Below are 27,043 nucleotides of genomic sequence, written 5' to 3' on the forward strand. Positions count from 1 at the left end.
TGGGTTCTGAAACATCTAACCTCATGAACTGGTTAGCCAAAGTCTGAACATCTGCAGCTAATGGCCTCTCACCAACCGAAATATACGCAAGACTGCCCATACTCACAACCTTTCTACTCAAGGCATCGACCACTACATTGGTCTTTCCGGGGTGATACAAAATGGTAATATCGTAGTCTTTCAACAACTCCAACCATCTTCTCTGCCTCAAATTAAAATCTTTTTGTTTGAACAGATACTGGAGGCTACGATGATCAGTAAATACCTCACACGAGACACCGTAGAGGTAATGCCTCCAAATCTTCAACGCATGAACAATGGCTGCCAATTCTAAGTCATGAAAATGATAATTCTTCTCGTGAACTTTCAACTGCCGCAATGCATATGCAATTACCTTGCCATCTTGCATTAATACTGCACCAAGCCCAATGTGAGATGTGTCACAATATACCGTGTACGATCCTCCTGTTACTCACCAATCTAGGGCAATACCTCCTGAAGTGACCAATGTTCCCACACTCATAACACTCATCCTGATGTCGTGGCTGCTGAAGCTGAAGCTGACCCAGATGGGCCGGATAACCACTGTAGTAACTCTGGAGTGGTGGTGCACTGATAGGAGCTGAATGTGCACTGAATACTGGCTGCCCAGAGTAAGGCATAATAGGACCGTGACTCCCTGAAGCACCGGGAGATACATGAAGTGTTGAATGAAACGGTCTAGGAGGATGACCCCTACCAAAATTACCCCTGCCTCCAGACGAGGCACCACTGTAACCACCGAATTGACGAGGCCTCTTATCGGACCTCTTGCCTCTTTCCTGTGTAAGAACCATCTCTATCCTCCTTGCGACATTAGCAGCCGCCTGAAAAGAAATCTCACCTCCGGTCTCCTTGGCCATCTAAAGTCTGATAGGGTGAGTGAGTCCCTCAATGAACCTTCTCACTCTCTCTCCCTCCATAGGTAGTAAAAGGAGAGCATGACGAGCCAAATACACAAAACTGGACTCATACTGAGTAACAGTCATACTGCCCTATTGCAGATGCTCAAATTGCTTGCGAAATTCCTCTCTCAGTGTGATAGGGAGGAACTTCTCCAGAAATAGTTGAGAGAACTGTTCCCAAGTAAGTGTAGGTGATCTGACTGGTCGGGTCAATCTATAATCTCTCCACCACCTCTTGGTGGAACCCGTCATCTGGAATACAGCAAAATCAACACCATTGGTCTCAACTATACTCATGTTCCGCAGCACCTAATGGCAGCGTTCAAGATAATCTTGTGGGTCCTCAGAAGGTGTACCACTAAAGTGAACTGGAAAAAGCTTAGTGAACCTATCCAGTCTCAATAAGGCCTCAAAAGACATAGCGGGCCTATCACCGGTCTGTGCCGCAATAACTGGCTGAACTACCCCAACTGGCGGGGCTGCTGGAGCCTGATTCTAGGGAGCCATCTGCTCCGGAGCAGGAGTAGTGGGAGTTTGTGCTCCTCCCCCAGCTTGTGAGACTGTTGGTGCCACTAGAAATGTACCATTCTAGGCCACACCCTCCATAATACTCACCAATCGGACTAGACCGTCCTGAAGCACTAGAGTGGCTATGAATCCTTCCGGGACCTGAACTGGTCCAACTGGTACATTCTGAACTGGAACCTCCTCCTGAAGGTCTATTTGAGGTTCTACAACAGGTGCAGCTGCTCGAGCTCTGGACTGAGCTCTACCTCGGCCTCTGCCTCAGCCTCTAGCACGACCTCGACCTCTACCCCTGGCCATAGTTGCCACCGAGGGCTCTGGTCCCTGTCTATCGGTAGAGGTATTACGTGTTCTCACCATCTGCGAGAGAATAAGAGTAGAATGGTTCAATCATCGATGATAGAATAAAATCGCACGACAGAATAAGAAAGAAGTAATATTGTTCCTAAACTTCATAGCCTCTAAGAGATAAGTACAGACGTCTCCGTACCGATCCTTCAGACTCTACTAAGCTTGCTCGTGACTCGTGAGACCTATGTAACCTAGTTCTCTGATACCAACTGTCACGACCCGAAATTCCCACCTCCGGACCATGATAGCGCCTAACATTTCACTTGCTAGGCAAGCCAACGTTAGAATAACATTATCCATTTTTAAAACAATTTTTAAATTTATTAATAACAAGAAAGCAAATGCGGAAGCAATTTTAAAATAATCCACAATAATAACGGTGTCTAAATACCATCCCAGAATTGGTGTCACAAGCGCACGAGCTTCTAGAATAAATATAAATAAAGGTCTGAATAAAATAAAACTGTCTGGAAATAAACACACAACTAAAGTACAATAAACGGGGACTTCAGAACTACGAACGCCATGCAGTTATACCTCAAGTCCCTCATAGCTGAAATCCGAGTAAGTCTATGGTACGCCGCTGGGACCAATTCTAAAATCTGCACAAGAAGTGCAGAGTGTAGTATCAGTACAACCGACCCCATGTACTGGTAAGTATTGAGCCTAACCTCGACGAAGTAGTGACGAGGCTAAGGCGGTTCACTTACATTAACATGTACGCAATATTAGTAACAACAACAATAATAGGAATAAATCAGGTAATTCATTTATAATAATTGAAGGCAACTCAGCAGTCATAACCAATTATCATTTCCATTATTTCTGTTGCAGCGTGCAACCCGCTCTCACAATATATCCACATTCAGTTCTGTTGCGGCGTGCAACCCGATCCTCCAATATGGACTTTTTAATAAGTCTGTTGTGGCGTGCAACCCGATCCTCCAATATTGACTTTTAATAAGTCTGTTGCAGCGTGCAACCCGATCCTCCAATATTGACTTTTAATAAGTCTGTTGCGGCGTGCAACCCGATCCTCCAATATTGACTTTTAATAAGTCTGTTGTGGCGTGCAACCCGATCCTCCAATATTGACTTTTAATAAGTCTGTTGCCGCGTGCTCCCAATAAATGTAACAATTAATATAATATTACGAGACAACTAGCATACAATAATTATGGTTTAATTATGAAGCAAACAATGACAAATAGTAAATTATTATGGAAATCAGGGAGCAAATAGGCAGTTTAATATTTATTATACTAAATGTCAAATAACAATTAATGCACATAATTCAAAAATCATGTAACAATTAATGCGGGAATTCAAGAATTTATATTTGCAAAGAATAAGAGAGAAACAATTATTATCATAACTAATTTATGATTAAAAATAATTTATGATTTTTCAAGTAAGCAAGCAAATAATTAATTTGACGACGTATAGACACTCGTCACTTCGCCTATACGTCGTTTACATGCAATTCACATAACAAACAATTTAAGGGTTCTATTCCCTCAAGTCAAAGTTAACCCCGACACTTACCTCGCTTTGCAAATTTCAATCAATTATTCAACCACAGCTTTTTCTTTTCAATTTTCCTCCGAAAGCTTCAAATCTATTCACAAACAATTCAATATATTCAATACTAATCATAGGAATTAATTCCATATGAATTTATAAATTTTTCGGATAAAAATCTGAAATTTATTAAAATATTCGGCAGTGGGACCCACGTCTCAAATTCCTGAAAAACTCATGAAATTCGAACACCCGTTCCCATACGAGTTACACCATACAAAATTTGTCCAATTCCGATATCAAATGGACCTTCAAATCTTAATTTTTCGTGTTTGGAAAGTTTTACAAAAATTCCAATTTCTTCCATCTAAATCCGAGATAAATGATGAATATAGATATGGATTTATGAAATATAATCACCTTTGGTTAAAGAACATTTACCCAATTCAAATTCGTAAAAATCCTCCTTGAAATCGCCCAAATCCGAGACTTAAAATTAAAAAATGAGTAAAAATGGCTAAGACACGATTTTATGTATTCTGCCTAGCATTTTCGCATTTGCTGCCAGGCGGGGTTCCGCATGTGCGGACAAAAATATCGCACCTGCGACGTCCGCTTCTGCACAAAAGGGCCGCACCTGCGAAGACCGCATCTGCGATGGAAGTCTCACTTCTGCGAGCTCGCACCTGCAGTCAAAAATCCGCATGTGCGATTATCAGAGAAGGCAAAAATATAGATTTTGCTTAAGTCCAATTCTTGATCCAATTTCAATCCGTTTTACTCTCGGGGTACTCGGAACCCCGTACGAATATACCAACAAGTCTAATAATATAATACGGACTTACTCGGGGTCTCGTATCACGTCAAACAACACTGAAATTACAATTCACACCCCGATTCAAACTTTGAGATTTAAACCTTTAAATTTGCAAATCTCGTGCCAAAACATATTAAATAAATCCGGAATAACTTTAAATTTGGCACACAAGTCATAAATGACATAACAGAGCTGTTCAAATTTCCAGAATCGGATTCCGGCTCCGATATCAAAAAGTCAACCCCGCGGTCAAACTTGGAATATTTAGCCTTTAAATTGCTAGTCCCGTTAAATGGTCATAACTTGAGCTAGAGACCTCCAAATTAAATTCCGGGCATACGCCCAAGTCCCAAATCACGATACGGAGCTACGGGAACTGTCAAAATACTGATCCGGATTTATTTGCTAAAAATATTAACCAAAGTCAACTCAGTTGAGTTTTAAAGCTCTATTTCCCATTTTAATTTATTTTTCACATAAAAACTTTTCGAAAAATTATACGGACTATGCACGCAAGTCGAAGAATGATAAATTGTACTTTTCGAGGTCTTAGAATACATAATTACTTATTAAATTTAAAGATGATATTTTGGGTCATCACAGCCTCGGTCATAGCCATCGATCTTGGGCCTTCGATCATTGGCCTTGGTCATAGCCCTCGATCCTGGGCCTTCGAGCCTGCCTTCAATCATGGCCCTCGAGCCTTCCCTCGAACATGTCTTCGATCATGGCCCTCGAGCCTTCCCTCGAGCCTGCCTTCGATCATGGCCCTCAATTTCTGGGCTCGATTTCTGGGCATTTGCAACAGCTTTTGCAGTAGCTATATAAGTCCTATTTTTTTATCCTTTAAGCATCTGAAACTCACCCCGAGCCCCTCGGGACCTCAACCAAATATACCAACAAGTCCTAATACATCATACAAACTTAGTCGAGTTCTCAAATCACATCCAACAACACTAAAAATACGAATCACATATAGATTCAAGCCTAATAAATTTGAAACTTTCCATTTTTACAAACGACGCCGGAACCTATCAAATCAAGTCCGATTGACCTCAAATGTTGCACACAAGTCATAAATGACATAACGGAGCTATAAAAATTTTCGGAACTGGATTCCGACCCCGATATCAAAAATTCAACTCCCCGGTCAAACTTCCAAGCTTAGATTTTTATTTTAGCCATTTCAAGCCTAATTTAACTACGGACTTCCAAATAAAATTCCGAACATGATCCTAAGTCCAAAATCACCATACGGAGCTGTTGGAATCATCAAAATTTTATTCCGGGGTCATTTTCTCAAAATGATGACCGAAGTCAAACTTAGCATTTTAAGGCCAACTTAAGGAACCAAGTGTTCCGATTTCAACCCGAATACTTTCAAATCCCGAACCAACCATCCCCGCAAGTCATAAATTAATAAAATCACATACGAGGAGTTTTATTTAGAGGAACGTGATTCTAAAAGTTAAAATGACCGGTTGGGTCATTACATTGTATCTCTTAAAATAGTATGTGTTGTAACACTATCCAAAAGACATATGTCATCTTTATTGATCTTGGATCTAACTGAAGACCGGGAAATTTTCATATTCTTCATAAATAAACAAAAGTACATCATAAAAAATACGAAAGATTATAAATAAATGAAACATTAGAAATTACACGAGGAATCTAGAAACTAGCATATATGATGCTTTAGGAAAGTACACTTAAGAAGAACAAACTACATAAAGACATAATATGAAAATAACAACTTTTCTTAAAGCTTTATTCCCCAGTAAAATAATCAATTCCTCAGTCAATATCCTCAAAGATGTCTCCAGCTTCCAAATGAGTAATATTTGCAAGGCCTCCAAAATCATCATCTTTATATGCAAGATTTGCATCAGTATCATCTTATTTGTTTGAGGGGCCTTCTTTATCATCATCATTTTGAAAAGTCAAGTGTGCCTCCATATTTTTATCTTTTCTTTTATTGGATGCTTGATAAAGTTTGACAAAATGGTCAGGTGTATGACAAACACGTGCCCAATGACCTTTCATACCACACCTGTGGCAAATATTAACTTTGCCTTTCAAAGAATTATTTTGAGGATCCTTATTGTTCTCTTGTTTATTTCCTCCATGATGACGATAATTATTTCGTCCCCTTCCATGTTCTTGTCTACGTCCACGACTATGGCCACGACCACGACCACAATAATGATTTTATCTTCTTTCAGACTTTTGAGTAGCTGCTACCATATTCACTTCGAAAAATGATGCAGATCCAGTGGGACGAACTTCATGATTTTTTATTAAAAGGGTATTATGTTGTTCAGCCACCAGGAGGCATGAGATTAATTCAGAATATTTCTTTAAACCCTTTTCACGGTATTGTTGCTGTAATACCACTTTTGATGCATGAAAAGTAGAAAGAGTCTTTTCCAGTAAATCCTCATCATTCACAATTTCCCCACATAATTTAAGTTGGGAAGTTATCATGAATACAACAGAATTATATTCACTTACAGTTTTAAAATTTTGTAACCGTAAGTGAATCCATTCATATCGAGCTCTTGGCAATATCGTTGCCTTAAGATGGTCATATCGTTCCTTCAAACTGCTCCATAATTCAAATGGATCCTTTAGGATTAAGTATTCGGTCTTTAACCCTTCATCGAGATGATGACAAAGGAAAATCATAGCCTTTGCTTTATCCTGATCTGATGTTTTATTTCCTTGTATAATAGTATTTTCAATAGCTTTTGCAGCAAAGTAAATTTCAGCATCAAGGACCCATGATAAATAATTCTTTCCGGAGATGTCAAGTGTGACAAATTCAAGCTTTGGTAAATTCGACATAATGAAAACTATCATTAAAAAAAATAGATAAATTAGAAGCAATTTGGGTAATTATGAAACAAGAAAAAAAAAAGTCATGTAATATGGTATTCATATTTATATAAACAGAATTCACCAAATTTTTTAATTAATAAAATTAACCAAAAATTTTTGTGAAAAAATCTTAATTGAATTAAGAAAAAAATAGAGGAAAATGCTCAACTGTAATTATGGCAAAGTTTTGTTATGAAATGATTTAATATACGTATTCTATATTTTCTTATAATATCTTAATAACAATTTTATAATGATCTTACAATCTAAATTAACTGGTATATGTGCAGATTAGTAATCAACCTTGGGAAAAAGAAAATTCTCCATACGTAATAACAATGATATGACAACTTTAAAAGAAATATACCAGAAAGCAGAGTGGTGGTAGCTAGTGTGTGCTGGATCGGACTTGAGTAGAAGCTAATTCGTGCTGATAACGTATTATAAATATTACTCAAAGTAACAATATAGAACAAGGAAAAACAAGCTAAAAGATATAGAGAGAAAGAGAGGAAGAGAGATTCTTATTTCTTCTTCAATTGTGTGAATTTTCCTATCTATTACAAAGCCTTTATATAGGCATGAAAAGTGAAGAAACATATGTCATTGAATATGTCATTAAGCATAGAAATATGTCATTGAATATGTCATTAAGCATAGAAATATGTCATTGAATATATTATTAAGCATTTGAGAAGATCGTGGAGGAAGAGTAGACATCCACCATAATTTGATTTTTCTTGTAACAAGAATCAGTTTATACCATAAATAAAGTCTACAATTGAAATGTTCTTTAAGAATCCATAAGTATAGTTAAGAAACTTGCTTATATTCAGCTAAATTTAATATTATTTAGAGAGTTAAAAGATCTCATAAATTATCTTGTTAGAATAATTGGTAATTTTGGAGTAATTTGTTATTAATTTCTGCTCAATATTTCAAATAATTGTAATTGCTAATTTAAAAGCATTGAAAACTAAAATATAATATAGAATACTATTATTAGTGGAATAATATTCTTTATATTTTTTAGGAGTGGGTGTTCGGGCAATTCGAATTGGATATGAGAATTTCTGTTTGGACTTCGGTTTTTAGATTAAAGAAATGACGATCCAAATTCAATCCAAATAAGCTCGAATTGGATCGGACTTTTTAAGTTCGGTTTCAAATTAATCGGCTTGGATATTTTAAATTTTCGGTTTTGAACCTATATGTTGAGATGTTTCTTCTTCTTACAAAAATGAATATCCAAATGAAGTATTTATGTTAAATTGCCTATAAAAGTTCTTCATTCTCGTTGTAATCATCCAAATATTGTATTCATAATAAAATTATCATCAAGAAAATGCAACAAAGACATTAATAAGGCCGATATAAATTAACAATAGTAAAATCATATCCAAATAGAAAGTACTATGACAGTAACTTAGTAATTAATATTGAATATATGAGATAATGCCTTATGGGTAGGGTATTGGAGATATTACTATTTGCATATGGATAATAAACAAAATATAAAATATAAAAAAAATCGGATAACCAAAAATCCGAAATACCAAATCCAACATCCAATCCAAAATCCAAAAATTTTAAAAGTTAAATCCGAAATCCAATCCGTCGTCCGAAAATCGAAATCAAAAATTCAAAAGATTCGGATTTCGGGTTTGCCCAAAATATGCCAACCCTAATATTTTTTAAGTATTCTAATATAGAAGAGTTTCATATAAATCAGAATGTATAAAAGTTTTTAAAATTCTACCACTTCCATTATTATCCAAAGCCAAACGTACGTCTTCTTTCTTTAATGTTCTTATTCTCTTCTTTATTTATTTTCTTTATCATTTATATATAATTTAGGTGTATAATTTATATAAAGTAAAATATTAATGATTTTAAAGTTTTAAATATCATAATTTTTAATACAATTCAAATAAGGAAAAACTTTTTTATACAAACTCTTATATGTTAGAGAATTAATTAAATTATTATTTCTAAATATTCTAAAATAGCATGCGAGAATATAAAAAATATACGAAAAAAGGTCAAATATGCCCTTGAACTATTAAAAATAGAACAATTATGCCCTCCGTTTGCATTTGGGTACAAAATTGCCCTTGCCGTTAATAAAGTGGTTCACTTTTACCCCTCCCCACTAACAGATTCCACATCAAGGACAATTTTGTACCTAAATACAAATGAATGGCATAATTGCTCTATTTTCAATGGTTCAAGGGTATATTTGACTTTTTTCGTATAAAATAATACTTTTTTGGTGAGTTGAAAAGGTCAAAATATGCCCCCTAAACAATTAAAAATAGAGCAAATATGATATCAGTTTGCATTTGGGTACAAAAGGAGGGCACAATTTTGTACCCAAATACCCACATCAGAGAAATATAAAAGTGGAATTTGTGATAGTAACTTATGGATGTATCGATATGCGGTTGCAAATTAAAATAGGAAGATGAAACGAAAAAAATTTCACTATTAATTACTTGATACTCTAATAATAAGATTTTGCATTATGAATTGATATTACAATGTAAAAGGTCATTTTATTATAGATACATCAATGATGAACAATGGCATTGTATCCTTTGAGCAGATACGGATTCGAGTCCCTCTAATGGGGTATTGTTTGGTTATCTTACATGTTAGGACTTAGGAGTTCAAAGAATATAAAAATCAAATCACACGAATTTGATCCAGTAAGAAAATAATAAGTAAAAAAGTGAAGCAGGAGGTTGTGATCAGCTGGCCGGAGGGATTTTCCGGTCAGATTTCTTGTCATTGTAATAATTACTACGTAAAACTTATGGCAAGCCATTCATTTCCCTTTTCTTCTTTTTTTTTTTTTTTACAGAGAAGACTTTTTCTCCGACATGGATTTTTAACTCAGCAAAAAAATATTATTTTATACTGAAAATGGTCAAATATGCCCTTGAACTATTAAAAATAAAACAATTATGCCCTCCGTTTGTATTTGGGTATAAAATTGTCCTTTACGTGGAGTCTGTTAGTGGGAGGGGCAAAAATGAACCACTTTATTAACAGCAAGGGCAATTTTGTGTCCAAATACAAACAAAGGACATAATTATTCTATTTTCAATAGTTCAGGGACATATTTGAACATTTTTCGAAAAATATATATTTTACATGTTGTGGTGGAGTGCACAAGAATTTAAAGGGTAGAGTTCCAATCCCATTATTATAAAGTGTCAACTGCTGGGAACATGCAAAAGCTGAAGAAGGCATCTTTTGAGTTTTAAAGAAAAATGGCAAAGAATGTTGAGAGTACCAAAGATTATAGTTGTCACTGAAATGTAACGAGCGGGCATGGGCTAATAACGGAACCGTGTTATTATTATTATTATTACATAGGGAACAAGTAATTTACCCGTAAGTTTTAGGTTATAAAATTTAAAGTAAAAACTTGCTAGACTTTACGAGCAAGTTTAGTTTCTTTTCCCATCTCAATGTGGATTAAGTTTTATGTTAAATCTTTCTTACAAGCCGTAAGGTTTTCCCACTACAAGTAGGTTTTTAATATACTAATCCCTTCTTTAGTTGGAATTGGTTATGTCATAATTATTTATATAAACTGATGTAATTCATATCAAGTACGTATAATCTCTAAACATCTTTTCCATTCTTCTCATTTCAAAATCCATCTTCTTCCAATTATAGTGTTCTATCTTCCTTTCCAAAGCTTTCTTAACTAAGTATCAATGGAGAAATCAGCCACAAACACTAAAATTGATGACCAAACCAATGACGACCCTAATCACTTCAATTTGGCCTTGTGGATAATATTAATTGTACTGGCTATGGCATTGGGGGTTGTCCTTTCTTTTTATTTGTTCTTCCCAGCAAAGGTTGCTAAAGAAATCCAATACCCTAAGTTTCGTCTTATATATGCCTCCTCTTCACTCCTTACCGTGATATGCAATGCGCCACCTTCAGTCTTCGACAATCCTGACAGTTGGAAACTCACTTTCTTAGTTGAGAACCCAACCAATAATTATAATTTCTTATATGATGACTTTGATGCCAAGATTACCTACAAGAATATAGTTCTTTGGCAAGCTAATAATTCTGCTAAATTTTATAAAGACGAAAATGCTCAAAACTTCGTTGATGCAATTTTTGGTGCTTTGCCGGAGAGTTATAATGAATGGATGACTAACACTGTTATGAATGATCTTGCTTCTGGTCTTTCCACAAAATTTTCAGTAAATTTAAATGGAAAAGTTCAAATAAGCCACTATGAGGCACAACGTAATTGTGGAAAATTACAAGTATATTGTGAGGATTTGGAAATTAATTTCTCGCAAGGTTCCAGCATTGGAATGTTGACGGCTACTTCAGATGCTTGTACGGTACATTTGCAGAAATCAAGTTGTTGATTGAAGGTGTTCGGGCTATATGAAAACATAGTTTTTGTTTACTTTAATAGAGTGGAGTAATATTTTTCTATATTTGTAGTGAAAATTATGACAATACGTTATATTCTCTATGTTCCAGTTCTTATCTACTTTTTAATCCAATGTTTGAGATCACACATTTGTAATTTTAAATGTATGACATAATTTTAATATTCTCTTCAACAACTTTCTTTTGCGGTCTTTATTCAAGTTTTAGCATCCTTTAATTAATCTGTAAAATAAGGAACAGAAATTGGCCTTATAACACAATAATCCACAAAAGAGTGCAAAGTAATGATAAAAATGAAGAGTGTCTAATGTTGATAGATCAGTGATCAGCTCCTTATAGGCAGCTGATAGTTCTTTGCCATTACAAAGTGAAAAAAAGGAGTCACTTCAAACAATACACAAATGAATGAAGTTAATCTGAGCTAATCAAGCCAGAACAAAGCCAACCTAACTACTCTGGCAACTAAACCTGATTTTACAAAATTGGAGCTCCAGGCAATAAGCAAGATTATTAATTCTCTTGCTCGTCGAACTAGTGCTTCAAAATGACATGAATATTAATTAAGAGATCAATTACCTTCAAAGAATCAGAACATCTACAATATGGTGCAGTACATATCTAGGATTCTGTCTTTTGTCTCTCGCGGTTTTCCTCCATAACTCTTTGGAGCTCTTTCTCACTTCTCGCTATCAAACGCTTAACAGTGTCAAAAGTGGTAAGCCTAATGCTGCAGGAGAAAATGAAGAGACAAAAACAATGATGTGTTAGGTTAGGATGTTAATATCATCGTCAATGATCATTGCCTGGTAATACTAGTAGTAACAAAATTTCTTCTTATCGGTACCCTTGGAGAATTGTTTGTTCCATCGGGCATGAGCTTACTTACATTACTGGTTCAAGCCAGCATAAAACTAGTCAATTTATGATGAATCCTTAGTGTAATCATCTCATGGAACAAACATGACACTTTATGAATCAACAACGCAAATATGTTTTTTTTTTTTGAATGGCAAACAGAGATTCAATGGGCTGAGAAATACTGCAACGGGAAGACAGCTACTGCAAACATCTACAGAATGACACAAGCTGGAGCTGTGTACTATTTATGGCAAGAGAGGAACAATAGAGTCTTTCAACGCAAGCAGAGATCTTCTGATTATACAGGAGGTTATATTCAGAGGTAGCATGCGGCCAAAATTAGCTAGGAAGATTTACAAACTCAATTTTTATCCTAGCATGGGTTGAGGAGTTTGCTGTGTCAGGAGATATAGTGGAGATGATCTAGTCTTAACTCTAATTACTGGGTGTTGCCAGTTTTAGAGATGTTTTCTTTTGTCTTGAGCTGTACATATTCTTTACTGGTAATAAAATTGTTTTAATTACCAAAAACAAAACGTCCATATCTAAAATGCACCTGCTATTAGGGAGAGTTTTCAGTGCATTGGGAACAAAACCCCTGTATAATCCAACTAAACCATCACGCGCCACTATACCTGAAAAAAGAAAGGGTTCATTTAAACAATCAGAAAGAGTGTTAGGTTGATTAACATTCTCAGTTTAGAATAACTTAAATCCCCTCTCGAGCATGATCATGGATTTCAAAAACTATGATACAATCAGACAGTCACTGAATTTTAAAGGCTTCTTTTCTTTTTCAAATGAAGTGAACTATAGAGTCAACAAGTTTGAGGAATTGAAATCAAAATGTTATCTAATTTTGACATTTCATACTTCTTGATACTTTAAGCTTAAAGGATTTGAAGCACAAAAAACCTCATAAAGTGGAAAACAGTTTTATTAAAGCAGCTGGGCAACAGTATGTACAGCTGTTTTCTTTTACTCCCTCGTCCCATTTTTTATGACCTATGTTGACTAATACGGAGTTAAAAGAGAAAACGGATTTATTATTATCTGGTTTCGGTAGATATTTGTCAACATAATTGTTGGAAGATGTATCAATGTAAAAAATTATAATAATTGTTGGAAAATGTGAAGGGGTGAAGATGTCAACTAAAACCAAAGTTATATAAAACAAAAGCAAGTTATATTATTTTTTATAATGATGGAGTCCAGGCTAGCTTGCGCACACCTCGACTATTTCATCGGTACTTGCTATCTCTCATCAGTACAGGTTCCACGTAACTATGTCTGCCATTAAGGCTCAGAAAAACCGTAAGAAATCACCCAGAGTTTTTTGTCTATAGTGGAATTTGAACCTTAGTCTCCAAGGTTTTTACCTACTTCATTGACCATTAGGCCACACCCTTGCGTGCTTAGTGGACGTTCCCATTTAAGGAACAATTCATTTCTCGACCCGAACTATTAGAAAGCAAGTCAAACAAATAGGGGTAAGGAGCATTCCCTATAAAGCAAGGCTTGGGTATGGGCATAGCAAAGCCTGTGCCAATGACTACTACTATGCACAAAGCCTGAAAAGTTATTGTACTAGCACCAAAAGTAGGCTACACTTTAGCCAGCAAGCCTCAGATCCTTCAGGTAAACTAAGCAAAACTTTGACCGCAGCACATGTAAATCAAGAACAGGCAAGACAAAAATATGGTTTAGATTAAAAGAACAAAGTGTTGAAAGATGGAATGAAAACCTGAACCTTTCAGATTATCTGTTCACAGCCAGGATCAGTATACAGTACATACCAACCAACTTCCACCCCCTCCTCCCATCTCCGCATAAAAAAGAAAGGAGAAGAAAACAACAAGAGATACAGAAAATGACAATCATTTATTATTAGTTACCTGGGAAGGCATCCAAAATGGTCACATAAGGTGTACCTCTCATTTGCATTTGCCTTCTCACTGTGTCCAATGGATAGCACATTAGAGTGGCAATAGTTGCTGAAATCAAACCTGTAACCAGAGATGCTTCAGTTCGTTTCTGATATTTCTCTGGCAAAGCTTTCTTCACCCTGACATTCACAAAAGTGTCATTAGGTTAGAGTACTAACACCAGGACCCTGTTTCATATGATATATAGGATTAAGATCTTCCAAAGAACATAGGCTCACAGGTCAAAAACACAAAAGTTCACAGCGATATATGGAGCTATTCCAATAAGAGAGGGCCCAAGACCATTATAAAAGGATGCGACGCCTTCCTCTTTCAGCATTTTTAAAGCAACCTGAAATCATTGAACTAATTAAAATTATGATCCAGATATGTCCTGGTATAAATAAATTTGGAGTTATCCAACTTTTACCTCACTCATCGTCTTATACCCAGGGTCTACGGCTAATCTCAATCTGAGAACATCTAATGGGTAGGTTACCTGACAGCATAACAACAAGTTAAAGGTCTTGGAGACAGATAAAAAATATAACCAAAATACCAAGAACAGGAATATGAATAATTGAGCTTCTGCAAACTCCCATGACCCCACCCCTGCAAATGAGGGGGGGGGGATAGAGAGATCAACTGGTAGTGAAATAGCTATTTGGCGTTCACAAAATGTAAACTTACAAAAGTCGAAGTCATGCCAGCACAAGCACCTGCTGCTAGTCTTCCAATGACAGAAAGCTCCCCATCCTTTCCTTGAAATAGTTTCTGGAAATAGAAAGTGCGAAATAACCTTAATTGCGGTGATACAACAAACTAGTCTTATGTCTTCTCTAAAGATGATTCAATACCTTGTAATTTTCATAAGCAAACAACTGCACTGCACTATAAGGTATGATCCGTATCACCTAAAACATAAACAGAAAATATCAACTTGAAGTTTTATTAAAAAAAAAAAAATCAGAGCCCTAATAGAGCAATCACCAAGAATCTATGATTGACTATAAATGGTAGCTCAACAGGCAAATGGAGCAAAAACCTGTGGAAGGTTGCCTTTCCAGTATCCTTTGATCCCTTCCTCCTTCCCAATCAATGCAAATGCCTGCAATCGAATTTTACGCATATATCAAAAATTTGAGAATCAAAAGACTCAATGATGGCGCCTATGAGTGGTAATTATTGCCCTATGGGAGGTTTGCAGAAAAGAGAAGCATAAGAAGAATTTACTTCTGCAATGTACCGATCAAAATAGAAAAAAGGAAAATAACCATTATACTGTTATAGACTAAACAGGAGAGCCCAACCCAAAAGACTAGCCTATTAGGTGGGAGAACCCATTTACCCTATGAAATACTGGTACTCTTTTTACTCAATGAAGGAGTCAATTGGTCCACAACAATTGCCCCTGCTTGACGACCAACGACCTTGTTGATCGCGGCTAGCACCACTTTTTTAGATCCAGACCACCACTTGTGGCACCCCTCTAGCCCAGGTGGTCATGGCTGGCATCTCTCTTTTTTTTTTCTTTTTTTTTGGGGGTGGTGGTGGGGGGGTGTCCAAGTCACCACTCTTGGTGCCCTACCAGTTGCTCATAGCTGGCAACCCCCACACACCACGAGTCCAGGCCACCACTCCAAGTTGCGGTCTTAAGCGTTCATCAATGATGAACTGCCCTGATACCAATTGTTATAGACTAACATAAGAGTCCAACCCAAAAGACTAGTCTATTAGGTGAGAGAGCCCATTTAGCCTATAAACCCATTATTAGTACTCTTTTTAATCAATGATGGACTCAATTGGTTCACAAAATATTATAGAGAGCATCAGTTGTTTATAACTAATTAAAGAGAAGTAATCAACCAAATGGCAGAAAATTGTACGCGTACGAGGAAAATTTATCTATTCATCATAATAGCTATAAAAAAATTATTTCTAAAGACAGAACTTCCCAAACTGAGTCCCGCACCAAATTCTACAAATTTTACTAGGCGGTAGAATCGGTCACCAACGCTGGCTGATAAGTAACAAGTTGACTATTTTTCCACCCTCAAATCTAGAGTGAAAGGGACAGCCTTCGTCTTTTGTAGTAAATGGGTTTTAACTATGATACTGCAAATTACTCGCTTACTTGTTTGGATCAATCATCACAACACTAAAACTCTGCACAATATAAAAGAACAGCAAACAGGAAACACCAGACTACAGGAAACTCAATAAATTAAGAAGTAGATGCCGAGATGTGGGTAATTCTGAATTATTAACTAGGACATAGCTTGTCTTTGTCGCATATCTCAAAAAGCAACAACAGACAAGAAAACAATACAATACCTCAATGAATCCAATTCCCTTCTTTGCAGCTTCTTGTCCAGCTCTTAGTCCATGTGTCTAGCAACCAACGCAAATAACAGGAAGATATAAGTGCAAGGAAGAAAACGTAAAAGTGGTCGCTGTTAACTACAATATGCATATCAAACTCATAATAGCAGGGAGTCACCTTACCAGTAACAATATGAAGGATTGGGGCAATATGTAGATGGATACAAGTATGAGCTGGGGATTTCACTGTCAGCTATACAAATACATAGTGAGAAAGGATGCTCGCGATGTCAAGGTACAACACAGAATTTTTTTTATTTTCACAAATGGAGTTTCACAAGACCAGAAGAGTGGTGAGGCAAGGAGAATAACCCCCAAAAGTCATTCTTGCACCGATATATATCAGGCAAGTCATTCTTTCCTCTTTCTTCTCATAGAATAACAAAATAGCAGTAACGTTCATAGTTCCTTTAACTTGTTAACAGGTCAATAGCATAAACACATTGCAGTTGCACCTACACTCTTTGTCTACTTCTCTGCCACCGACATTAAAGACTGGGCAATAAAGCCAATTTGGGCTTTTAAGATTCACATTCAGGAATATAGCATAAGATGGCTAGAGTAGAAGCTGATAACAAGTACTCCTACAAAGGATGTGGCCTTTTCTGGCTACCATTTAAGAAATCATATAAGTTTAAAGGTTATAAACCCTTCAAAAGAATATATTAGCAAACTAACAATCCTTCAAAACTATGAAAAAGATAATGCAAATACTTGCAGAAGTCAGTAATACCAAACAGAATTCATGCGAATAAACGTACCAGCCTACTTAGCCAAAACTAAATCACCATCCTGATCGGAGGATGACTTATCTGGCTATATCTCATGTTATTTTTGTCCAGCCCACTAACCAAATATGCTGTAAAGTCATTTTTCACTCTACTCTTAGTTACTGTCATTTGCTTTAAACATTTAGTTACCGTCTGCTACTATAAGTATCAGCAAATCTTGACCTCCTGCCCCATTCTCTCTATCTCCCACTATCACATTTCAATTCAACCAAAAATCAATCAATCAAGTAATCAACTATACCTCAATCCTAAACTAGTCGTGGTCTGCTACATGAATCCTCTATATTCACTCCACTCTTTTCTTTTCTTTTTTCTTTTTCCTTTTTTCTAGATAACTGAGAAATTTGTTGTATCCAACTTCAAACTTTGTGAAAAGCGGACCCGCCTCCCTATCCTTCTCCATTTAAATATTACAACTAGACTCAGGGGCGGATCTACGTTGTAAGTTAGGGGTACCACGGCACCCGTTCGCTTCGCTAAAATTTCTATCGTGTACATAATATTTCTGTGAAAAAACGTATAAATGGATAGAATGGCACCCAAAAGTCACAAAGTGGAAGTGGGTGCCATTGGTTTAGCCTTCCCTTTGAAGGCTTTTCTTGGCCTCAAGAATGCAAGTTCGATTCCCTGTTGGAGCAGCTCTTTTGATTTTTTCTTTTTTTTACTTATTAAGATTTCTTTTATTTTTAGTTGAACCCTAGAGCCTCATATCTTTTCCTTCTTTTTCGGTTCTTTCCCTCCTTTTATTACTTGTTAAGTCTCTCTTCTTCATTTTTTTAACTTTCAGTCCTCATTTTGTTTCTATCATTATACCTTACTTTATAAACAATTATTTTCTATAGTAATTTTAATTGATTTTAATTAGAATATAATTTCTTTATTTTTAATGAAACGATATTAATTTATATATTAGAATATAATTTGAGCAATATCTTCTATTGGGTTTTGAAAAAAATTAAATGGCTTGATTGATAGTCGTTTTGAGTTGAATATCATAGGTTGAATGTTGAATGTTGAAGGTTTTTCTTTGAAAATAATTGTCATATAACTCAACAATTAAGATGAAAAAATAAACAAAGAACAATACAAGTAAATTAATCTAGTCAAACAAAGAATATAGTGTAGTTAAGGTACCCTTTAAGCAAATATTTATATTGGAGGCGCTCTTTCATGAAATGTTATTTTTCTTTTGTATTTTTATTTAGAATGTGTTTAAATTAAGCGTTAAAAATTTGAACTAAAATCGAATTTATTTGCTTTGTGAATGAAAGGCCTATTCAAATTAACCAAAAACTAACCGAACCGATCCATTATTACTAATCTGTCTTTGTAGCTACTGACATGTATACTGTATGCATAATATGGTGGCACCCGCAACGTTCGAATACTGGATCCGCCTCTAACTAGACTTGGTTACTATCTTTATTTTTGAGTCAACGCGTATGCATAATATGGTGGCACCCGCAACCTTCGAATACTGGATCCGCCTCTAACTAGACTTGGTTACTATCTTTATTTTTGAGTCAACGCCCTGAGGGGCATATTCACTCCACTTTATTGGGACCCACATTATTTTATTTGTTCAAAGTGTAGGAAATGAAACAAACAATTTTGTCAAGAAATTAAGGCTAAAGTTCAACAAAAAATTCAATTATCCAAGAAAACAGCAGCAATATGGTAGTAAAAAAAACCCGAAAACGAAAAATTAAAAAAGAGAGAGACCTGCATGAGGAGCTTGATACGGTCAAGGGGAGCAGTAACAGTCTTAGCAGCAGCACCAGCAATAGCACCAGCAGCAAATAAAGCAGCATCTCTTGGAACCAAAGCTACCATAGCTAAAGGGTGCTTTATAAGCTGAGCTGTTGTAGGATTATTGAACCCTTTATTGTCAAGATTCTCAGATAGCGAGATGCATCCAAAATTGGACCCAATTGAACCGACCCATTTGTTCTGCCATTGTTGTGGTGGGTGAGTGTTGGATAATTCGAGACCGGGAACGTTCATGGACACTAAAACGGGTCGGTTCTTTCTCATGGTGGATACTGGGTACAGAGGAATGAAGTTTTTTTTCCTCTGCTGTGGAGAAGAAGATAAGAGAGGGGTTTTAGAGGGAGACTTTGGCACTTTGCAGCTTATACTCTATGTAAAACGAAACCAGACTTGGGGGTTTATTCTGTTTCTATATTTCATTTCTTTTTTTAAAGAGGACATATTCTATACTCCAGATCCAATGGGTTTTTCTCTTTTTTTTATTTTATCTTCCCATCGAGTTAATCTTTTGGTTGGTATATTTTTAGAAGAGTTAATCTCGGTATAAAATTCCGCTAAACATATGGAGGCGGAAGCAGAAGTGAGAGGGGGTTCAATTTTGACTAAAAATATACTCTCACTGATGATTATTTAGCTTTTTCTTTTTCTTCATACGTAATACTCACACAAGTTAATGAGGAAATTAATATATTATTTTAACATAGAATAAGAATACATATATTAAATTATACTACCTTGATTAGAGTATTAAAATGATAAAATAACCCTTACAATGTGAAATGTAACTTTTATTTTGCTAAAAATAAAATAAACATATTCCATTATGCAATATATGTGTTACTTTATAATATATCGAACTAAATATATAACAAGAAATAATCCATGTATTATGATTTATGCATAACTAATTTTGCATTACTAATACCCCTTATTTATTTGAGAAAAAATTAAACAAAATAAATCTAGGTATCAATTCATTTTTCCACTTAAAATTTAAAGACTGATACCGCTTATTGTTATTCACAACATAACATACATGTTTTTTATTATAGAAAGAAGAAAGATGATGCAAATGTGAAATTAAGTAGTATCCTCTCTTATCTTTTATTGATGATTCCCGTCCCTTAAGAAGAAAAGTGACAAAATAACCACCCCCACTCCCCCCCCCCCCAAAAAAAAAAAAAAAAAAATCCTAATCCAATAGTCTTCGATCTAATTTTTCAAAGCTCATCTTTAGAATCAATTTTAAAACGTGTATCTCTTCTTTATTTTATATTCCTACTTGTTGGGGTCAACTGTTATACCGGTAACCTGTTTATCCAAGCTTTTTTTGCCCAAAAATATTTTTTTTTTCAAAATTACTTTTTTTCAAAGTTAAGATATTTTGCGAAATTTTTAGCAGGGGAAAAAGTATTTGTGAGTAAAAAAGAGCTTCTCTTTGGCTTCTCTCAGCGCACGATAAAGTGACATTACTATCTTGCGCAGTCGCCAGAAATGCCTGGAGGAAGACCTGCTAAGGTTGCGAACAAGGCTATAGTGGTGGAACAAGGCTAAGTTTGGGTTCAAACAGGCAACCACACCTCCGCAATTAATCGAAGGAAACTCAATTCAAAAACAGAAGCATGGTTCAAGTAAAGCCAATCCGACGGAGATTAGAGGGGAAAGTCAAGCGATAGTTCACCATCCATGTTTTAATTCAACTAATACAGCTAGTGGTAGTGGGGAAGTGGCCATGCCTGCTGGAGTAAAGGAGCTTAACTTTACGGCTGATACCAATAAGGATCAATTGAACAAAAGTACTGAGAATGAAGCTCAAAGTAAAGAAAAAGCAATCCATGTAGAGGGGCGGGTAAATCATGGGCTGGGCTATTTGCTGGAAGTAAACTTGTAGCTAGGGGAATGAATCTTAGCTATGTGGAACCGGTGATCATTGATGGGGAGCGTGTCGCACAATTACAAAAAAAGAAAATCGAACAAGAGACTCTGAAGTGGGAGAAGGCAGCCATTCTCTACGTGGTAGGCGATTCTCCAACTATATGTGTTTTGGAGAGGTTTATTGCTGCAACTTGGAATTTCACTTCTAAGCCAAAAATTTACTATCATAATGAAGGCTATTTTGTGGTGCTATTTAATAATTTAGAGGATCGTGATGCTATTATATTTTCTGGCACATATACCATAAATAACAGACCTATCATCGTACGAGCATGGAGTCCAGAGTTTAACTTCAGTGAAGAAGTGTTAAGGACTATTTCTCTTTGGATTAGATTGCCAAATTTACCTTTGAATTATTGGGATACTGTTACATTGAGTCATATAGGAAGCGTGTTAGGATGCCCTATCTATGTAGACGAGTGTACTTCTGGTATCGACAAAATATCATATGCCAGGATATTGGTGGAAATGGATGTCACTCGCGAACTTCCAGTTAGCATAAAAGTACAGGACCTAGAGGGAAAGTTCTTTGAACAAGCAGTGGAATATGATTGGAAACTAATATATTGTCCAGAGTGTTTACAGATAGGACATACATGTCGGATTGGGCCTGAGGCAAAACACAAGACTAATGGTAACAAAGGGAAGCAAACTAAGCCGAAAATGATTAAAGCAATCTGGCAGAAAACTCAAAAGCAGGATAGTGTGTCAATGGAACAAATTCAACCCAAGGAGAAGGTGAAGGAAAAGGATGGGAAACAAAGTGTTGTTGTTGATTCCACTGCAGCCATCACTAATACTAATAATAATATAGAGAAGATAGGTAAAGAGGATGATTGGCAGAAGGTGAGAGGGAATGCAATAGCAAGGACTTCAATACCTTGCAAGATGGATATTGTTGGGGTGACAAATGTTTTTAGTCCTTTGATGGGAGAAGCTAATAAGGAAATGCATAATTCTATTGGGGCTATAGATATAGCACAAAGTAGTAGAGGAGGAACTAGGAATTCTCAACTTAAAATTTTATCAAGATGAAGCTAGTAACTTGGAACATAAGAGGGCTCAACAAGATCTATAAGCAAAAAGAGTTAAATAAGTTCCTAAACGAAAATAAGGTAGGCATAGTGGCTATTGTTGAACACAGAGTTAAGCATCAAGTAGCTGTTAAGTTTGTTAATAAGGTGGCTGTTGAATGGAACTGGAGTTTTAACTATCAACATACAGGAAAAGGAAGGATTTGGGTATTATGGAATCCAACTTATTTTGATTTTACTATATTAAGAACTCACGAACAATTTATGCATGGGCTCGTGAAGGTGTATTCCTTGCAAATGGAGTTCTATTTCACTGATGTGTATGGATTGCACACCATTCAAGATATGAAAGTATTATGGGAAGAGTTGAATTGTATAACTCAAACAATGAGTGATCCTTGGTTACTTATGGGAGATTTTAATGTTGTCTTATCTGTGGAGGATAGAGTAAATGGTACACCAATTCAGGAAGCTAAAAGTAGAGATTTTAAGAACTTCTTACAAGTTACAGGCGTAATGGAAATGAAAGTTGAAGGGAGGACATTTGCCTGGACTAACAACCATGTGTACATAAGATTTGATAGGGAATTGATTAACCCTGCTTGGGTACAAAAATGGACTCATTTGGAAGCTTTAGTTCTAGATTTGTTGTTCTCTGATCATTCTCCTCTAAGTGTTACACTGGAGGATAGGAAAGAACAGGTTGCCAGGCCATTTAAGTTCTATAATTACTTGGTAGATCATCCAGAATTTATGGCAATAGTGGAGACAACATGGTCCAGACCTAACAACTCAATTCCAATGGTTAAGGTGTGGAAGAAATTGCAGAAGCTGAAAGTTGAATCGAAAATATTAAACAAAAAGGAATTTGCTGGAATATCAGATAGAGTTAAGAAGACAAAAGAAAAATTACAAGTTATGTTTGAAGAGGAAAATTATGTTTGAAGAGGAAAAAGTTTTAAAGCTGGAACTGGAAAAGTGAAGTCTAATTGAGGAGAATATGGCGAGACAGAAGGCTAGAGTCCAATGGTTGAAGTTAGGAGATTCTAACACTTCTTATTTTCATGCTTGTCTAAAGAACATGATTGCACAAAATCAAATCAGGAATCTAGTCACAGCTGATAGAGATATATTGCAGAATAAGGACTCAATTGAAGCTGCAAATATAGAGTTCTATAAACAACTCTTGGGATCATCTGCAAGGCAACTTCCTTGTGTCAGACATGAAGTCATGCAGATGGGTAATGTACTAAGTAGACAACAACAACTGAAGCTAATTAAGCCAGTTACAAGAAGTGAGATAGAAGCAGTATTGAATGAGACTGATGATCAGAAGGCACCAAGGATTGATGGCTATAATACTTTATTTTTTAAAAAGACTTGGAATGTAATAGGAGATGATATTACTGAAGCTGTGATGGGGTTCTTTCAGAGCACTGATATGTTTCAGTCTGTGAACTATACTTATGTGACTTTAATACCCAAGGTACAATATTAAGTTTCAATTAAAGAATACAAACCAATATCATATTGTACTGTCTTATATAAAATCATCTCAAAGATTATTACTAGTAGGATGAGTGAGGTCATTGATATCCTTATAGATGGCAGTCAAGTTGCGTTTGTTCCTGGAAGGATTATATCAGATAACATAATACTTAGTCATGAACTTGTTAAGGGATACAATAGAAAGGGAATATCACTAAGATGCATGCTAAAGGTGGATCTGCAAAAAAGCATATGACTCTGTAGAATGGGTCTACTTGGAGCAGATTCTAACGAGTTTACAGTTTCCTGAAATTTTTGTAAAATGGATTATGTGTTGTATTAAATCAGTATCCTACTCTATAATGATAAATGGTGTGCCTGCCCCCTATTTTTCTGCTAAGAAAGGCCTAAGGCAAGGCGACCCAATATCACCTTATCTATTTGTATTGGCAATAGAGTACGACTACTGAAAACACTGCAGCATGAGCCTGGATTCAGGTATCATCCTAAGTGTGCCAAAATGAAGAATGTGCAGCTGAGTTTTGTAGATGACTTGCTTTTGTTTAGCAGAGGAGATGTTCAATCAGTGCAGCTATTAGTTGATTATTTTACACTGTTCTCACAAGCTTCTGGATTAAATGCAAATCTCCTTAAGAGCTCAATCTACTTTGGAGGCGTGAGTAACAATGTGCAGAAGCAAATACTGGATCTATTAGGGATCAATAAAGGAGAACTACCAATTAGGTATCTTGGGGTACCACTAAACTCTAAAAGATTATCTGTCATACAATGCCAACCATTGATAGATAAAATGATTGGCAAGATAACTTCTTGGACTTTAAGATTACTTTCCTATGCTAGTAGAGTACAATTAATAAAGTCTGTTCTTTTCTCAATTCAGTTATACTGGTCTCAGTTGTTTCTATTACCAAAGAAGATTATTGTGTTGATTGAGAGGATTTGCAGAACCTTTCTATGGACAGGAAACGTGGAGGTTTCCAAAAAAGCATTACTAGCTTGGGATAAACTATGTCTATCAAAGACTGCAGGAGGACTAAATCTTCTGAACATTCACCTATGGAACAAAGCGGCTATGTGTAAGCTATTGTGGAATTTGAGTAAGAAGAAATATATCTTATAGGTGAAGTAGATTCATATATACTATGGGAGAGAAGACTCGATGTGGGATAAATTTCCAAAGCAAGCTTGTTGGATGATACAAAAGGTTTTTAAAGCTAAGCAATATATTGAGGAGGCTGGTATGACCAAATAAGATTTGATGAATCTAAGCTCATTTTCAATCAAACAGATGTATCTAAAGATGCTTGGAGAGTATACAAAGGTTAGTTGGAGAAGATTAATATGCAACAACCCAGGATCTCCTAAATGGTTATTTTCATAATGACTATGTTGGCTCATGGAAGGTTATATACAAAGGATCGGCTAGCTCACTGGGAAATGGTGGTGGATCAGACACGTCCTTTGTGTCAGGAAACATTGGAAAGTATTGAACATCTATTCTTCAGATGTGTTGTATCTACTTTTATTTGGAGGAAGCTATTGGAATGGTAAGGTATATCAAGGAATGTTATGGAGTGGACTGAAGAAATACAATGGCTTGAAAGTAATCACAGAGGGAAGAGTGCAACAACCACCATATACCAAATAACTTTGGCAACAACTGTGTATTACATCTGGCAAGAAAGGAATTTGGTGGTGTTTCAGAGCAAAAAAAGACAACCTACAAAAATTATCAAGATGATCATTCAGGAGGTCTTTGTGAGAACTAGTATGTGCAGGAAGCTGAACAGCAGAATAAATAATATGAACTTTTCTCCTGTCTTATAAGGATTTTAGGCTATTTGACATGGTGAACTGAGTAGAGTTAGAGAGTAAACCTGGGCTAGTCCAGTTTGCTGCTTTCTTTTTTTTCTTCTGGAGTTGTATTCTCTTAGTTGGTAATAAAATTGCTTAGTTACCAAAAAAAAGTATTTGTGAGTAAAAGCGAAAGCTGTTAGAAAAGTAGAAAAAGTAACTTTTTACCAAAAGTACTTTTGAAAAAAATACACTTAAAAGGATTTTTTACAAGTTTGGCCAAATACTAATTGTTATTCAAAAGTGCTTTAATTAATTAGTCAATCACAAACTAATTCTCATCAAAAGTACTTTCAAAAAAATATTTTTTAAAATAAGCTGATTTTAGAAGCTCGACCAAACACGCTATAAATAATATTCTGCATATGAAAAGGTTTAGTTCGGATAATATATTTATTTTTAAGTAAGGATTATTTTCAAAAATTTCATAAACTAAGAAAATAAAAGGAAAGGAACAGAAAAAGTCATACATGTTTTGCATTTCTTTCACTTTTGTTAAAAAACCTAGTTGATGATTTGGGATAACAAAGAGTAAACTGTTTAGTAAAGCTATAAGTAAGGAGTTGAACATATGATTTTAAGAGATTTCATCAACCAAGAATTGAAATAGAATAAGCAAGATAAGAAGAACTTAAAAGAGGAGATGGAAATCATGGTCTAAGAATACCATTACACTATCTGTATTAATAACCTAAGGACGTCTTTATGTGTGTTCACCCTAAAACTTGATTGAAATGCTAAACCAGTTAAATTTTTAAAGTTAGATATCAAACAATTAATTTAATGCGATTAAATTGGTCCTTGTTAATTTGAAACAAGAAAAAGGTAATGATAACTAGAGACGGATCCAGCATTCAAAGTTTATGGGTTCCTATCTTCACCTCAAATTAATATATTTTAATAACCCAACTAAGGAACGAATACCGACCGTCAACATATATTTTTAAAAGAGTAGCGAACCACTTAAATACGACATAAGTACTGTTACGCGGCGCCTTCCTGAAGTTCCTTGGAAGGGCGACGTAAGGCTAGGCAACCGATGTCAGTACGGTTGCTGTCCGCCAACTGAGGTCCCCTCCGTACGCTAGACTAGATTGTCAGTGCCGTACGGGAAAACCAATGTCATGAGCAATTGAAAGAGAGCAGAAAAGAGAATTGAGAATGAAAGAAAGCTTGATTGCATTGAATGAAAGCTATTACAGAAAACAAGACGGTGTCGGGGGGGAGAGACACCAGTACAGAGAATTGTTTGCTTGTTTGAAAGTTTTGATTGCTTGGTCCCCCTTAATAATGCTTAAAAAAAATAAACCAAAGTTACATGACTAGACCTATGAAAGCTGGAAAATCACACTTAAAGAAAATGCAGCAAAACTACTCTATATTTACAATGAAAAGGACTTAGTCTTCTACAAAGCAGCAGCAAGTCCTTTGGCAGCAACTTTGTCTTTAGCATCAGGGTCTGCGCGCGCGGCATTGTCTGCGCGCGCGGCGCTGTCGGCTTTTGCCTGTGGCT

At 35.8% G+C, this 27,043-nt stretch overlaps 4 protein-coding genes across 4 annotated transcripts; 2 read left to right on the forward strand and 2 right to left on the reverse strand.

Moving 5' to 3' along the window:
- Positions 1-6,369: 6,369 nt before the first annotated feature.
- Positions 6,370-7,005, reverse strand: LOC107793924 (uncharacterized). Its single transcript, XM_016616372.1, has one exon. The coding sequence runs from the start codon at positions 7,003-7,005 to the stop codon at positions 6,370-6,372; it is 636 nt and encodes a 211-aa protein (XP_016471858.1).
- A 4,749-nt stretch (positions 7,006-11,754) lies between these two features.
- On the reverse strand, positions 11,755-19,616 carry LOC107793925 (putative envelope ADP,ATP carrier protein, chloroplastic). The gene is made up of 10 exons (XM_016616373.2): positions 19,151-19,616; positions 16,590-16,646; positions 15,301-15,363; positions 15,113-15,169; positions 14,946-15,029; positions 14,686-14,754; positions 14,495-14,607; positions 14,226-14,395; positions 12,887-12,965; positions 11,755-12,199 (listed from the first exon to the last, which is right to left on the reverse strand). Exons 1-10 carry the CDS (start codon positions 19,460-19,462, stop codon positions 12,091-12,093), a joined length of 1,113 nt encoding a protein of 370 aa, XP_016471859.2. The 5' UTR covers positions 19,463-19,616; the 3' UTR covers positions 11,755-12,090.
- Positions 19,617-22,164: 2,548 nt separating this feature from the next.
- On the forward strand, positions 22,165-23,112 carry LOC142166363 (uncharacterized). Its single transcript, XM_075225452.1, has one exon. The coding sequence runs from the start codon at positions 22,165-22,167 to the stop codon at positions 23,110-23,112; it is 948 nt and encodes a 315-aa protein (XP_075081553.1).
- A 55-nt stretch (positions 23,113-23,167) lies between these two features.
- LOC142166367 (uncharacterized) lies at positions 23,168-24,796 on the forward strand. The gene is made up of 2 exons (XM_075225455.1): positions 23,168-23,653; positions 24,137-24,796. The coding sequence occupies exons 1-2, from the start codon at positions 23,168-23,170 to the stop codon at positions 24,794-24,796; spliced, it is 1,146 nt and encodes a 381-aa protein (XP_075081556.1).
- The last annotated feature ends 2,247 nt before the right edge of the window (positions 24,797-27,043 follow it).

This window comes from Nicotiana tabacum, chromosome 2 (genome assembly GCF_000715075.1).
Source record: "Nicotiana tabacum cultivar K326 chromosome 2, ASM71507v2, whole genome shotgun sequence".
NCBI classification, from domain to species: Eukaryota; Viridiplantae; Streptophyta; class Magnoliopsida; order Solanales; family Solanaceae; genus Nicotiana; species Nicotiana tabacum.